Consider the following 17,342-nt stretch of genomic DNA (forward strand, 5'->3'; position numbering starts at 1 on the left):
CTACCTCAAAAAATGTGATCTTTACTACTGGCATATGGTTTTTGCTTCATTACACATTGTTTTGTCTCCAGATGAGTAACTCCCTGCCCTCATGCCTATGAGCCACCTAAAGTACTTCCACAACCTTTACCTAATGACTGTGCTTGATTTCACAGGACTGATGCATGCCAATGAAATAATGCAAAAAGACCATAACAGTTTTAAATGCATTTGGTTTGGCTTTGTGTCAGAGAAGTTCAGCGTATTCTATGCTGGTATTGAGTTCACCACCAGTTATGCCATACGAGAAACATTTACATTCAGCAGCAAACAACCGTCGAACTAAGGACCAACACACATTTTTTAGTTTAAATCTCACTCAATGAGACACTGCAGCACAATTTAGGCTAATCTCTTTTAGTTTATTTCTTTGATTTCACATTCACATGAGTACACTAGCTAATAGACCACAGTAGTTTCCTGCAGTGTTCTTCTCAATAACCACATGTGGAGCTCTGTGACAGTGAAGGAATTCCTAGCAGCTGTTAGCCACTGCAGCAATGAAGTTTGCCTTATGGAAATTTTACATCTTTGATTATATATACATATAATTTTTTTTTCAGGCATCCTTACTACTGTAGTCACTTAGCCTAAAGCTACTCACCATATGATTCATATGTTTCTTCACTCAGTCCATGGCCGTAGTCATAGTAATCAGCTCCACTGTACAGGAGGGAAGCAGGAAGGAAAGCAAAAAATAAAGGAGTTACATTTTAAGAAGCAATGCTTCCCACTACACATTCTGACTTCAAAATGAGAATCTAGAATGTAGATGTGTCCTAAGCTAAAGAAACTGAGCATTCAAGTGACAGTACAGCTAAAAGGTCCTCATTGTACATTAAGAAGAAGGAAAAGTAAACCTCATTTACATCTGTTTAGGTTGATTTTTCCAGCATTGAGACCCCAGTCCACAGTGCAAAGTGTTATGTGGGAATTTTACATTTATTATTACACATACAGATAGGAAAGTTGAAGATCTTAGCAGTGCCAGTAAGAAGAGTAGCAGGTAATGTTCTGAATCCAATTCCTTTGCTATCATTGTCTATTACTTCCTAGTGGTTTGCATTTGAATCTTTGAATTCACAGTAAAAAAAACACACAAAGCATAAGCAAGGGTTATACATTGCCTACATGTTTGCAGAGTTTAGTGCCTTCAAAACAAGACAGATGTGCACAAATGCAAAGGCTATCACTTGAAGAAGTAGAAAAGAAATGACAATCAGAATTTCAAAGCTTAAAGCAGAAATCTGCATTCATTAGTACTCAAAAATTTGTATGAGTACTATAACCATGGATTAAAACAGTCTTCCTTTTCATGGTGACATTTTCTATTCACAGTAAGATCACTGAATGTAACCTAGAGGACAAGCACTACTAAAAGCAATATATCCATCATTCTCTCATATTTTGTATAAGTATAGCTATGTATAAGCTTTTATATATTGTCCATTCCATCCATTAGGTAACAAAATACTAGTCATCAAAAAAAAAGTGTCTCATTTTCTTTCCTTTTCTTTCTAACCACAGGCAGAGCACAAAGACGATAACTGTATACTCCACAAACCGATGTCACCAAATCTTTACCTGCTTGGTAAAGAAATCTTGTAAAATGTGATTACTAACAAGTAATTGCAAATACTGACAAAGTGTTTCCAAAACTAGATGGATTTCTATCAAAAGAAAAATCAGAGTGAAAAGGCAATTTACAGCCTTAGCATGAACCGGTAGATATAATATTATAATACAAGTAACTCTCAAGTTACAATTACTTCTAAGCTGAGTAAGATCACCACAGATTTCATTTTTTAATTAGTAACTTCTGAATTCCACAAAATAATCCAAGCCAAATACAGTAAAACCCTGATGTGTGTAAATACATATCTGAAAACTGTAGCTGAATGTTTTTTAATTGCTAATGTAAAACTTCCTGAACAGAAACATGAACAACGCACTATGAAAACCGTCACAATATATCTGTATCTAACAATATATCTGTACCCAACAAAACCACTTTATGTGGTTTGTCAGCCCATGTGATACACAGCACAGAAATAAGGTCGAAGTTTGAAGCCTAAGATATAACATAATCTTTCCCTGCAGCAGCCAGTGATAGAACAGTCTTTATTCTGACAACCAACCTGAAATTGACATGCACTATCCCTCCACACAGTGCGTGATTATTTATTTTCAAACTGTCAACTTCAGAGGCCTGTAGCAGCTGAGCCCTATTCCCGTATCTGTCAATCCTGTCAGAATGACTTCTGCAGGGTTTCATTTCATAGACCCAAATATCCATTAAACAAAATGTGACTCATTTTACATTATGTAAACCACAATACAAATAAACATCTGAAATGGAAAATATTCTACTTGCACTAATAGGATATCATGCCTTATCTATATTAATCGACTGATCCTTCAAAATTAATAATCTGTATAAAAATAGAAATAATAATGGGAAGTGATGTTGCCCAGTGAGATTCAGTACTTTTTACTTCAATTTCTCCTTCTCAGTGACGAAAGCCAGCTTTTTTTTGTTTGTTCTTTTGTTTTTGGAACTTGTCTCCTGTAATGCTTGCTAGGGAAAAATAACTTTTTTTTCCCCCGTTTCTCCATTTTACACATGGATATCAGCATTAATTTTGGAACTAACGGAAGGCAGAGAGTTTTCAGAAAACAACCAAAGAAAACTTCCAAACAGGGAAGGTATTTTGTTTTAAGAGTAGCTTCATAAATGTCACCTTTGTCCTAAAGAAATCACACACAACAACAATGTAGAAAGAACAAGTATGGATCTTTTTAGGAAGATGTCCTACATGATAGACCCTGAATGACAGGATCACATCCAAACAGAACTTTTCCACAAGGACAAGCCTCTTTCTGTCCCTCCCCTCAGATCTTCATGCACAGCTGCCTCTGATATCAAAATCCATCTGTCAACAGCGAACAGGAATAAGCATGTCCTAAGTATTATTGTCAAGACAATGATCATCTTAGTGAAGCTTCTCATCTCCACAATGTCTTGAGCACAACATTGAATATATGTTCTTAATGCTTTTGTGGATCATTAAAATAGATTCTGTAATCCAGCTTACAGCAGGGTATCATGAAACCAGGACATCCAGAGAAGATTTGGATCTCACAGATATATTTTTTTATTTACTGCACAGCTATAACACTTCTTGGCAGAAGTTTCTTTGGCTCACATTCTCAGCCTGCATCTCAGCTTATGTCTAATACAGAGATAATGACTTCAAAAAGCAGCTGAGACCTATATGTGCAAGCCTCATAAAGTACAAGAAAATGATGCAATCACTCTTAAACTACATTCCATTTTAATCTCATAATATAAATAGCAAATCTATTTCCTATAATCCAAAAAGATGACCACAGTGCCCTCTCAAGGATTCTCTTAGCTATCACTGTTTAGAAATTACTTTTATGGCAGGAATTGTAATATTTTTTACTTGTGTTGAAGAACAGTGAAATGCCTTCATAAACACCTGCATTTTGAAGCTACCTACCAGGCACAAAACTAGGACAATGTATTTCTAACAGAACTGTCTTTCCTTAAAGCAAACAGTTCTACCACCTGGAATTTCTGGTTACTGGTATCTCCAGTCCTTTATCCCTGGACTCCACCCCCATCATGTGTCATATCTCAAAAAGGGAAACACAAAGGACAAGCAGCAGGAGTGACTACAGTGCACAAAGCAAGTAAGAAGACTTCTCAGGAATGGCAGTAGTAGGAACCTATAGTGTTACAGCAAAACTGGACTATACTAACAATCCATTCCTAAACGTGGGAAAGACAAAACAAAATGTCAGCATCAAACCAAAAAGCAGCAGCAGAGAAACTAACAAGTTGAACCCTAACCAACCTCACATCACATTTCTCTGGCTTGCAAAGCAGTTTGAGGATGAGATAACAAGGATATCAATCCATGCTGTCAAAGGAAACTAGACTGGAAGTCCTGAACAATCCAAGTGTTTACCAATGTGTTTCAACAGCTAAATGAGAACAGAAACAAGAACCAACATGAACAATAATGCTGAAGTATGTCATTTTCAAACAGACAAGAACTCTCAGCACAATGGGAGCAGTGGGGGCAACAAAGATCTGAACGGTATAAGTTAGACTTCGTAGAGTACAGAAAGGCAGTCCTCAAATTACAGAGATGAATTCATTTAACTTGTTCACTGGCCTTCCATGGGTCTATGTTGTGTGTTTCAAATGCATTACACATCACTCTCATCTGATGTGATGATATGACAATAAAATTTAAATTCTGATGGGTACTAACTGATTGTTTTTCATGGCATCTGGTGCCATAATAGTGCAACTTCCATCTTCCAGTTATTTTTTCTAAAGTAAAATTAAGGAAGGAGAAAAAAAAAAAAAAAAAAAAAAAAAAAAAAGACTAATTTAACATTTTTCTGTAACTGTTTTCCTTTTCTAAGATTTGGCCAGTAAAATAGATACTCTACCACCAATGGAAACAAGTAGAATTTTTCTCCCCTTGCAAGAAAAGCAAATACTTCAGGGTACTCTCTGATTGATAAAGCTACAGTTTTCAAGTAACACTAGTAAGCATATGTTCTGTAACATAAAAATGTGTCCTGAACTGATGAAGACCTGTTTCTGTGTCTCTGTCACTTGCCTACTATTCACTGGTTTCCAAGAAAGCATGAGCTTCAAGTTCCTTCTCCACCTAACATCAGGGAAATCAATGTTATGTATATATATTTTTGAGACTCCTGTAAGTGTGGAATTATGGCATAGTCTTTTTTTTCCTATCTGTAAAAGGGTGATGTAGTCTTCGATCCTTCCATGTCTATCTTTCAATGAAACTGGTTATGATATATGGCAACTTTAAAGTTATTTCTAAGCAAATAATTTGTAAACCCTGGAAGTCCAATCATCCAGCTTTTGTCTCCAAAGACCATAAATCTGAGACCCCTGCTGCTGCACACTAATGCTTAGGAACAAGGTATTTCCAAATTACATTAATCTCACTTAAATGTAGTCTTCATTATTGAAGCTTAAGTCATCTTCTTTAGCCTAGCAACCGTGTATTCCAAAATTCATTTTACCCTACTCAATACAAGGTCTTATAGTCTTCATTACTGAAGCTTAAGTAACCTTCTTTTTAAAAACATACTCTAATTAAATTTAAGCACTAAAATTGATGTATTTTTTAATTTGTGACTAATTTGAGAAGTAACCATTAATATCTGCACAGACTTTTATATACAAAAAAATATTCACTGTTAATTATTTTCTCTCCTTATTAAGTATTTCTTAAAAAGACCCAATTTAACCCACTCTTTTCTCACACTGTTCCACCTGCATAATCAGCTAAGCAAAGATTCCTAAATCCCACCAAATACTCACCCTCTTTAATTAGCTTGTTTGCGATAATGCTTTTGAAGCTTTATTTGTGCAGAACTATAGCCTACAACAAGCTTCTGTGTACCAGGTGCTCATAAGCAGCAATAAAGAAATTGCAAAATTGTGGCCATTCTTACTATCCCAACAATGCTGTGAATTGATTTGATTTATAAGTCAGAGCATGAAATACTAACTGCTACTAGCATTAAAATCCAGAGAATTACATCTTGAAAAGCTACAGTAACAGACACTGTTTTGCATATAATGCATATTTATGGACCCTGGAAATGCTTGACTACTGACAAACTTAACTTAATGTAAATTTAACACATGGAACATCACAAACAAAATGATAGCAATTAACTTGGGAATGCCAACAGCAACACCTAAATAAGCTAGCTTCAAATCCATCTACTCAACTCTTTGCAAAATCCCTCCTTTCATAAAACAGTAATGTTGCCTGCTTTTTGTAAATACTAGGCACAGTTAAAGAATGTAACTGAAAATTTGAGTTCTTCGTTGAAAATATGGAGGACCACATTTTTGGGCTTGGGAAAGAAACAGAATCAGTTTGCTGAAACTAAGGTGCCTCTTCAGCGGCACTAGAAGAGGGACTGAGAAATCTGGAGAACTTTGGCCAATTAGTTTACCTATATTAATTCAGAATCAATTGAGCAACACCATTATTTGATTTTCTATCTTTGTTTTCGATTCTTGATGTGACGTCCAGTAATTTTTCCTTCATTAACTAACTGAAGCTACTAATAACTTCCTTGAACCTTTCCAACCAGAGTCCTTGAACATAGTCTCCTGCAAAAATAAATAAATAAATAAATAAATAAATAAATAAATAAAATTGTCTTGAATCAGTCACTTGATGAACAGTGAAGAACAGGGCTCCACTGCATGGCATCCATAACACTGAGTTTTTAACACTCTTAGCAATTGCCACATGTACATTTCTTTTCGCAAGCTTTTAGACATGCACTGTTCCTTCAACACATTGAGGAATAAGTGCACTGAACTAAATGCATTGAAAGGTGGACTGAAGAGAATTTGTAAATCCCCTCAAAAAGTTCAGATTAGCTTGACAAGATGACTCTAAAGCTTGTTATTTGAATGCACTGCATTTTGTTGTAATTTGAAGTGGTAGGAATTGTTGTTCACTATGCAAGAAAAGTGACTGAGAAACACTGCTTAAGGCAACAGCACAATAGCTGTTGCTGAGAGAAATCTGGAGGATTAAGAAGGAAATGTGGAAAGCAGAGAAAAGGATAGGAAACTAGACAAGCTAGCAATTATTTTAAGTGCTAAACTCTCCCTGTTTTTAATCAGTATTTAGATTAAATTCTCCTGCAACAGAGTCAAGATCACTCAGACTGAAGATCTAAAGCAATTTTAAAATAATAACTGTTGCAAATTAAACATCAAATGACTCCACGACTACAGCAATGACTTGATTTTGCCCCTGAACAGGCACAGGTATGCAGCTATACAAATCATTTCTTTTATAGCAAAGACTGCACATCTCCACTGTAGGTAAGAAATAATGAAAATAGTCATTATTATTATTATTTTCCTTTTATTCCTGAGGAAAAGATGTAAATGCTAGCAGGAAAGCATGAAGAGTTACCAGAAACTTCTGAGTGGCAAAAGCAGACAGATGGGGTTCTCTAAATTTTTTTGTGCTACAGTAGCAGCATTATCCATTCTCTTCACAGCAAACTTAAAAGCAAACAGTAAACCTTTAATGCTGTTGGAGAGGTAACAAACCCACCCCCTTTCTCAGTAACCTTATCACATAATCTGAATTTTAGTAACAAACCTCATTCTCTGGCATGTTAACTCTCTGCAGCATCTGTCACTGCTATGAATGGTTGATCATAAGTACCTCTGTAGTCATCTCAGTGCTATTAAGCAGATGGCAACGCTAAATCCGAATGATGTAGTACATCTCCCTAGTGGACTTTGTTTCCATACACTACCATTATTCTGCAATTCCTCAGTGATAAATCTTATGTATTCTAGAGAACATTTAACAGTGAACTGACAGTGCCAATTGATTTATTAGCACACGTTTCTCCCCGCCCTATTATCGTCTTCGCAAACACTTGTGCAGATCATGTATGAAACCACTAAGGGACAAAAGCACATTCATTCAATTTACAACATATTTCAGAGATTTAAAAGATTTAACAGACTTTTTTCTTCATATGAAAATATCTAAAAATTGATCTACCAGCTAAGAAGCAAGGCCCCATTAAATTATCTCATTTCCTCCACAACATTCTTCTCTAGATTTTCATAATAAAATTGTTCTAGCACTAATATCAGACCAGAAAAATGCCCACTACTTTCTGCAATAAATCTGAGTCAAAGACTGGAGTTCTAGATGGATTTGGGAAGTCTCTCAGGGCTTTTCTCTTTTCACTGGTGAGAGGATAGGGGGAAATGGACTTAGGTTGCACCAGAGTAAGTTTATGTTGGATAGCAGGAAAAACCTCTTTACAGAAAGGGTTTTTAAGCACTCAAATAGGCTCCCGAGGGAGGTGGTTTAGTCACCACCCTAGATGTGTTTAAAAACCATTTGTATGTGGTGGCAAGGGACATGATTTAGCACAGGGTTGTTAGAGTTAGGGTAGTACAGTTGGGTTGAAGTTGGACTTGATCTTTAAGGTCTTTTCCAACCTTGGCAATTCTATGATTCTAAGTTAGCTGTGTTGTGTGATCATGCACACACATAGTTAGGGGTGCTGTCAAATCTACATGCATATGATGCACACGAGTATATGAACCAAGAGCCCCACAAGGAGATGCCGCACTAGTATCACGGACTTACAACTCACAATCTACTGTAAGATCCCCAAGTTTTTCACATAGCTCTTCAATATTTAATTACTATATGCTTTTATACAACAGATTTCCTGAAGGAATTACTGACTGCATAATGGGATATCTGTGCAGCATGACCAACTATCTTGAGTTCTACTTTTGCTGCTTTCTTTAGCTATGCATTATGCATCTCCCTTAAATGACTAGAGGTTCTGAACATTTTTCATTGCTCTATAAGCAAAATTCTTGGCTGCTTTAATTGTTTAATTTTCAGAAGTTGAGACATTTGTGTTAAATTCATTTTAGATTGTTTAGGTTTTTATAAAAACACTGAACAGCATTTAAACACCTTACTAGTTTGCACTAACATATATTTTGTCTAAGGATCCTCTGCAAAAAATTAAACATAATATAGTCACATCTCTTCTAAAAAATCAGTTAAGATACCCAGTCAAGCTCAGTGCAGCTCCAAGGGATATCTTTTTAAAGTTCCTTTAACCATAACAAATAATTCTGATAAAAAAACATCCCCAAGCACTACAATCTGGGGCTTTGTAGCATGAACAAACAACTGTGGATAAGGAAATGTTTTAAATGAAAGCAACCTCTACAGGATTACAGGGCATTAAGATGGATCAGAACTTAGAAAGAACTCTGATGCTTCTCTCCTTATTAATGCTGTGACAGGCTTTAACTAAAGCTTCGCATTGTGTACGACTTACATACTTTCTTGTACATGATAATGTTAAGTAAAACACCACTGAAGTTAAAACAAACATGATATGGTAGCATTAAACCAGTAATAGGAATGAAGAACTGTTTGCAAACAAATGCAAACATGTAAAAATAAAAAGAATACTGAAGAGTACTGCTGTCCTGTACTGAATGGCTGAATTTGAAGGACATGTGATCCTGCATGCAGACATCTTAAAGATGCAAAAAACAATTTAGAACTATTTCAATTCTAGTGCAAATTTCCATTTTTAACAAAGGAACCACTAAAATAAGGAAAACCTTTAAAAACAAAATAAGTATTTAAACAAGCTCAACATTACCACACAAGAAAACTGTTTTCCTTTATTTATATATTTATATATTTATACATCTATAAATATTAACCAGTTCTAATGAGGTGAAGAACTACTGCATATGATTTAATGAGCAATACTCATATTTTCTGTTTATTAGTAATTTCCGAAATTTTCTTCTTAATACCGAATATCTTTGATATCAGAATATTCTGGAGAAATCAGTATCAGAAGATATGCTAAAATACTATTATTTAAAAAGATTACTGCTTTCAGCATTCAAATGGAAATAAGAGTATGTTTGTTATTAAATGTGTTGTAAGCATACAAACATCTTTTCTATCCATGCATCACAAGGTAGGTAAAATACCAAGTATTATTTAAGTTTAAGGTACGACAACAATTCCATTTTCCATTATTTCCTTCACAGGAAGAACACTGCAATGCAACTAAGTATGATAAAACATCTCTTAATGATTAAAAAACTTTTTGCAATATGGCCTACTATTGATATTCAAATTAAAGCCAGCAATGCTATTATTCTAGGTAGTTCAGATGGCTGTTGATCGCTACTACTTTTTGCCTGCCAAGACAATCCTAATATTCTTTTTGCCAAGTCAGAACGCATGCAGAGAACAAGCATCCATATCCCAAGAGAAATGTACAAATGAACCATTTTTTGTTTTCTTTTAGAATATTTAACGAAATTATGGGGGGAAAAAATGGAGCAATCATTGAAGACATGAACTCCAAACATAACTGTATGTAGGACTTTGAAATTACATGGAAAACATGCAGAAATCAGTTTGCGAAGCATCTCCTTCCAGAACAATTTTAAACATTTATGCATAAGAATATATAATATCCATACGTATGCGTATCATTGTTAGTTCTTTACATGAACAATTTCATCTCATGGGATAAAGTATTTTCTAATTTTAGTTCGAAGAAAAAGAAATCCTAGTGAAATCCTCAACATAAAAAAAGAAGCAAATCCTAGTAATGTTTTCAGTTTTGGCTCAGTCAAATGACTTGGTAATGAAATCTGATTGCTGTGTGCAATAAACCCTGTTACCCAACTCTAGAAGCAGTAAAATAGTACAGAATTACCAACATAAAAGTGGAGGACTATTCTGGTAATTTTCTTTCAGGGGAAAAAAAAAATCTATTACCAGCAGCTGGTCTCTAAATGCCTACAGAGCTTTGTATTTTGGAGGTCCTACACTGTGGAGTCATGTCTTTCCTTTTTTTTAAAATCCATTTTTAGTAGCTTACAACACTGTAGGAATCAAGTACCATATATGCAAAGGTAATCTTTCCCTTGTGTTAGTACTCAACAATAAAGACACTGGAACTTTCCACTAAGGTATTTCACATGAAGTTGATGGGAATAGGGAAATATTCATAAATACAACTAAATTTAAGTTGGGTGTGCCAACATTAAAGTAACGCAGATGTCAGTTATAAACAGCTTGGATCTCAATTTTGCTTTGAAATGTTTTGCAGTCTCATACTACACTGAAAACAAGTAAACATTGCTGAAGCTAAATAGTATTTCTCTGATTCTTTCATTAACACACATCCAGCAGCATTTCCCTTCCCTTGTATCTTGCTTCCAGTGGGCATGGTTTGAAGCCCTCATAATTCCAAGCAAGAAGTTACACCTCAGTAAAACATGCACAAGAATTCTCTCTCCTTTTTCAAATGTATCCACTAGAAACAGCTCATAACGAGGATCATAAGCCAAACTTTGTGAGAGGTGATGTTTGCTATTAATTCAAACTGCTACCCCAATACAAGTAACTATTACTTCACAGCTTTTTTTTTTTTTTTTGTCCTGCTACTGGAAATTTGGACACATTATTTTTTTCTATATAATTAATGGAATTTTCAAGTAACTTCTTTAAGCAAAAATTGAAGAAAGTAAATCACTTTCAAGATATCACTTCTGTTTCTTTTCATCCACTCAGTAATTGACTTTCATACTGGTGGTACTAAAGACAAAACAAAGCAGATTATTTCTAATAAGCATTTTGTAATATATTTGTTATCTAAAATGAATCTGAAAATGTCTAAGTAAAATTAACTTTCCAGCTGTACAGTATTACACCTACAGAACTTGAAACTTACCTTTGTGCTTGAGTACTATAGCTGTTATCATAGGAATCATAGCTTTGTTCATCATAAGCAGTTCCATAGCCATCATCATATTCCTGAAAGGATACAAAAGAAACATAAAATATTAACCCCCAAAATACTTTACAAACAGTAACTCAGTCCTAAATATGAAAGAGTATAATCTCCAAAAACAAACATGACATATGTACATCCTAAAATGGCAAAATCTTGATGTTCATCAAGACTAATTCCATGCACATCTAAGATTGTATGGTAACTTTGAAATTCTTAAGAGCTACTGGCAGCAACACACTTTGAAACAGAAGTTTTAATTCAACACACTGCCTAGTGCAGAGAGCAGTGCAAATGCCTCATGTTTCCACATACTTGAAGCATGAGAGGCACGGAGCTTCGAGAGTTCTGGGAAGTACTTCAGATAGTAACCAAAGCATCTGAGTAAAAAACTGTGGACTTATGTAACTGATTCTTTATTCTGGACACCAAATTCAATACTCCTACCTAGACATAAGAGATAGCACTAGTAAGAACCACAGCTTTACTTCAAATGTCTCCTGCATACTCTTCAACCTGTGGGAATTTAGCAACTCTTATTTAAAACACTGAAAGTAAGGAATGTAATATTGTTCCTCCTAAAGTTTAAGAATATACTGTAATATTGCTTTTCCCAACAGTAGCACTGCATTTCAAGCTGAAAAAATAAGCTTCAGCTATATGCTGTACAGAAGTTTAATATGGAAATGGTTGACAATGATGCTGGGCTTTCCTTAAAAGATGCAAAGTGGAGAGATAAAGAACTGCTGCTAATTTAATACTGGATAACACAATAAGCTGAAATTAGCTAAGCTAATGATCAGCAAAAATGACACTGCCTTGGTAGTGATCCCTCATAAGGAAGAATTAGGAAATCCAAATAACCCAAAGGCCTCAATGAATATTTAGAAGTACCTTGTCCAGTTTCACCAAGTGAGAAAGCCCTCTCAAAACAAAGGGAGCCAGAGAAATGAAGATCATGTAACAGCATATAAATTATGCCAGTAGAAAACATCTCCAGTGATCTCAATCTGACAACCTGCCATATTCTGGAAGGAAAGCTTTCTACAGCAGAGTCAGTGACATCCTCAAACCAAGTAAGAGCTGTGAAGTTGCTATCTATGAGGCTTTTTAGAATTTTCCCCGTCATTTGATATTGTTTATGTGGAAAACCAAGCAATCAGGCCATCAATGCTGCTTCACCACTAACCAGCGAAACTTACTGTGTCCCAGCAGTGATTAGTAGAAGGATGCCTATGATTATTTGCAGGTAGAGGAGAATGGCAGACAATCCCTATTCTGGAAGAGGAAACAAAGATTCCTCCAGTTGGGAAAATAAATACAAATTATTAAAGCCTAAAATGAAAATGAAATATATTGTTTTCTCTTTCATCAATTCACTACCCAGAAACTAAATATTAAAATAGAGTCTTAGCATTTTCTTTGCCCATCTGATACGGATATGAATTTTCCTTGACGCACCGCACACCAAGCCCACAAAACCATTGCCTCTTGGCACTTAATTATGAACAAGCACTTTATTACTTATTGATGCAATGCACAGACATCTGTTTACAACAGAGTCATTGATCAACAGCAGAAGCTGTCTGAGCCAATGTATTTGCCCTGTTCCAGAGCACTTACATGACATTTGGGCTCCCCTCATAGAATCTACCAACTGTGAAAGCTCCAATCCTAAGAGGGACTCCCAAATTTCAAACTACGTGCACATATCAGTGAGAACAAATGAAAGCAGAAGACTGAAATTAACCTTTTAACATTTAACAGGAATTGGTCATATTCTTCACATTCACATCGAACAGGCATAGAAAAAAAAGGGGGGGGGTGGGAGGGGGGAACAAGACTGCTCGTATATATATATAATGTCTCACAGACATAAGAACAAATTAAAAAGGAATGGACTTATCAGGTTAACAAAGTATAAAAACCAAAATGAAAGCAGAACTTTAGGAAAGCCCACTTTTCATATTATACTTCAGTGTCTGGTGTTACCTTTCTCTTCCACAGAAAGTTTGCCTGGAATTCATTACTGCTGACAATTGTACATGCTAATTTCTGCAGTAGTGAATCTAATATCTTTTTCATTATTATTATTTTGCTTTAGGTGACTAAGCTTTGACTGAAAAATAGCTAGATTCTGTTTTTATAAGTAGGACTCCTATCAGTTAAGGACGATGTTGCTTATTACCATAATCTACTTAAATAGATCAATTTTAGTGCTGTATTTATATTTTAAAAAAATCACAAATTTACACTAAAAATAAATATCCCGTGGTACATGCTCCAAAAAACAGAATATTTTTATATAACTGCTGATGACATCTTGTGAACAGAAAAGATTCAAATTTCAAAATATCTTTATATTGTTCACTTGAAATATCAAGGGCACAGGGGCAACTGAAATCTCTATCAGAGCATTCCATGAAATTGGTCTGATTTTGTATTTTGTGTCAATCACACTGGATTTGAAGTTTCCCTTTCAGGAAGTCATTAACAAGGCTGGGCAAAGTAGAGTATTTTAATGCAATCAAAGCCGCGCTATTTTTATTTTTATTTCTGAAATAAGACCTCTTGTAACTTCAATAAATGGCTCATTTAACATTAGTTGATACCCATGTGAAGGATTCTCGGACACTTGTATGGGAAACTGTTGATCACAGCCTGAACCTCTGATTAACCAGGTGAGGTAAGCAATGAGGCAGCAGTGGGAGCACAGGTGAAGGTAATTCAGCTGTGGTTCCTGAAGAGGTGGAGCTTGGCTCCACCTCTCCCAGATCTCATTTAAGGCTGACTACCACTAAGGCAGGATCTCTTCCATTTATCATAGATTATCTTCCTATCACAATAATCTTTCATATGAAACATCTGTTTAACCTCTGCTTACCTATCAATTGTATAACTGTACAATTGTATAACTGTACAGCCACCTGACCTGTTTCAGGTAATATAAAACATGTAAACATGAATAGAAAGATTTGCATTTATATAAATAACGTAAAACATGTAAATTTAACAGTATATATTCATACATAATAAAAATATATTATATTTTTATAATGGTATATATTTCAGAACATGAGATTCATTGGCCAACAGTGCTTAAAGTGAGTAGAAGAAAAATTATACCCTCATACAAATATTTCCATTACATTTTTATACCTTATTTTGGTATGTTTCAGTTACTTCTAAGATATTATTTTTCTTATTTAAAGCCATTATTACATTTCATGTAGCAGACAGCATTTGTACTTCTACTACCTATTAAAAGCAATACAATGGACTTCTCCTGTATTCTAATCACACAGGGTTAAAAAATACCTCTTGCTGAAGATAATCAGTAACTACAGAATTATAGAATCATAAAGGTTGGAAAAGGCTTCTAAGATCTCTAGTCCAACCATCAATTCATCCCATTAAGCCACATCCCTTGGTACCACATCACCATGTTTCTTGAATACCTATGGAGACAGTGACTCCACCACCTTCCTGTTCCAATGCACTGACACACTGGGAATTTTTTCCTAATATTCAACCTGACCCTTTCTTGGCCACAGCTTAAAGCCATTACCTCTTGTGCTGTCACAAGTAACAGCCTCCTATCTCACCAGAACCACATTCAGGCAGTGGTAGAGGGCAATAAATTCTCCTGAGCCTCCTCCGGATGGTCCCTCCACTGCTCCCCACAGAACTTATGCTCCAGACTCTTCACAGCCTTGTTATCAGGAAATTCATATTTGCCTCCCAAGCAAGCACAAGCAAGAACACTTTATCTATGAATGGAAGCACTCTGTTTCTATGACTCACCATCCTGCTTCTCAGAACAACCCGGAAAAGCAACCCTCAAACTTAGGCTGATGAGAAGGCAGCAAACGTGCTGCCCAGTTCATGCTTACAATATAAAAATGTAAAAAATACTGAGCTGAAAATATTACAACTGACTTAAAAGTGCAGGCATTTTTCACAGTACAACTGAAATATAAACTAGAACGGTATCATGAGAGACTGCCCTGATTTAAATCCTGATTTTAGGAATTTGTTTTCAATTTAAGAGATTAAGTAGAATTATATGGCAGATGCTCTGAAATGATATGAAACTGTTCTGTAAAATCTCAAACCTTGTTAATTACTATCCTATTAAGCTAGCATCACTTTACTTTTCCTCTTAAAGAGAACCCATGCCTGCAGTTGTCTTAATGACAGTGCCTGCAACTGCTGTAATACCAAAGAGTGGAGAGCAGCACAGAAATTTTTCATGGACAGAACCAATGGCAACGTGTAAAAATTCATCATTCAAGTATGTTAAACACTAAGTTACACGGGTCAAATGGTAATAATGATAACAAACTTTGTCAAAACTTCTGCACTACCCCCCAAAAAATCATGAATTGTGTTGTCTTGAACATCTGCATTTCCTTCTAATAACCGAGTACTTTAAACATTCCCTTGTTTATGGGGAATAGGAAATGGCGGCTTTGAATTATAACCTGCAAGCAGTGACAATGCCAGATTAGTGGCTAGGACATGAAATTCACAATGTTTCAAAGAGAGCATGGCAGAAGCTGGCAAAAAAAGTGTAAAAAATTTATTTTTGCAAGAAGGTCATTTGCAGTGCTGGAAAAAATCAATAAGAAATCAAATTCTCAGCTCGTTCTCTGTAAGAAAATTTAGACGGGCTGGTATCACTACAATACAAAGGTCTCTGTTTCCTTTCCTCATCGTTCTATGAATTTAATACTCACAGCAGTACTCTATCACACAATGCTGGTGGAGTGCCTACCTTTCAGGCAAGAACTACCACATTCAGAAAAGTACTGAATGCAGAGATGGACTTGAAGGAGAAAGCTCATGAGGTAATACCAGCAATGAAGATTTTTTTTGAATTTGAATTTGAATTTGAATAAAAAAATGAAGAATTTTTTTAGGCAAATTAAAATGGTAAAAAGAAGCAACAGCTGTTTTACTGCGTAAAAATGACATCACCCCATCATTTAAATAACAGGGAATAGAGAGCTATCGAGACAAACATAGGCAGCTGAACTCTGAGTTGTAACACCTGAAGTCTGAGTGATAACAGCAGCAAACAGGCACAGGCTCTAAACTCTTAGAACGCTTCCATTTGTTTTCATTGAGGAGTCCATGTTCAACCAGAACAAGCAAGGTGTTTCTGAAATGAGAAATGCACTGGTAGGTTCTGTTTCACGCACTTTAAAATACAATAATAAAATAAACTAGGGAAGTTGCTAAAGAATATAAGGAGCAGCACTTAAAATCAAGACCAAAATAGTTGTGTGTGTTCTTTTTTTTTTTTTCTTTTTTTTTTTCTTTTTTTTTTTTTTTTTCCCTGTATACAATGGCAGGAGCCAGAGTCAGAATCAAAAACTCACACCTACACAACTGCATCAAGTCACAAAGGTCCAAATAAAGATTAGCAGCTTGAAATCTGAAATAATTGAGGGAATTGTTTACATGCACAACACAGGTTGTATTTCAACCTCAAGATAGGCAGGCAAGAGAAATTTTCCTGCTTTGGCTCCAAAACATTTTACTGTTTCCACAAGTCAAAAAGCATGCCTGAGTTCCTGACAAAAACCAAAAGCTTTTCCACAGTCTCTTAGGCCAGTCACAAAAATCCTAACAGTAACGTTATACCATAAAAAAGAAAAATAAATAAAACATAGCAACTTTAAATTTTCTTTAAACATTTATTTTTGCTTGACCTACTTAGTAAGTAAAAGAACTCTGAAACATACAATAAGACAAGAAACTGTGCTATTTTGTTCTGAACTTCTTTTCCAAAAGCCTTACCAGAATTCACCCTGACTTTAAGTACTTCAGAAAAGCCAAAACTCAGTAAACACAAT

General features: G+C 35.4%; 1 protein-coding gene across 3 annotated transcripts in view; it reads right to left on the reverse strand.

Moving 5' to 3' along the window:
• The window catches only part of KHDRBS3 (KH RNA binding domain containing, signal transduction associated 3), a 76,903-nt gene that overhangs the window by 6,574 nt on the left and 52,987 nt on the right, over window positions 1-17,342 (reverse strand). For all 3 annotated transcript variants that reach the window (XR_004306295.2, XM_085536927.1, XM_032442911.2), the window contains 2 exons: window positions 11,422-11,504; window positions 644-702 (listed from right to left, as the gene is read on the reverse strand). Coding sequence is in view for 2 of the 3 variants with exons in the window: in XM_085536927.1 (XP_085393053.1) it covers window positions 644-702; window positions 11,422-11,504 (142 nt within the window). In the remaining variant the exon portion in view is untranslated. The remainder of the gene's footprint in view (window positions 1-643; window positions 703-11,421; window positions 11,505-17,342) is intronic.

Source organism: Coturnix japonica, chromosome 2 (assembly GCF_054131305.1).
Source record: "Coturnix japonica strain WE chromosome 2, WE-NBRP24, whole genome shotgun sequence".
NCBI classification, from domain to species: Eukaryota; Metazoa; Chordata; class Aves; order Galliformes; family Phasianidae; genus Coturnix; species Coturnix japonica.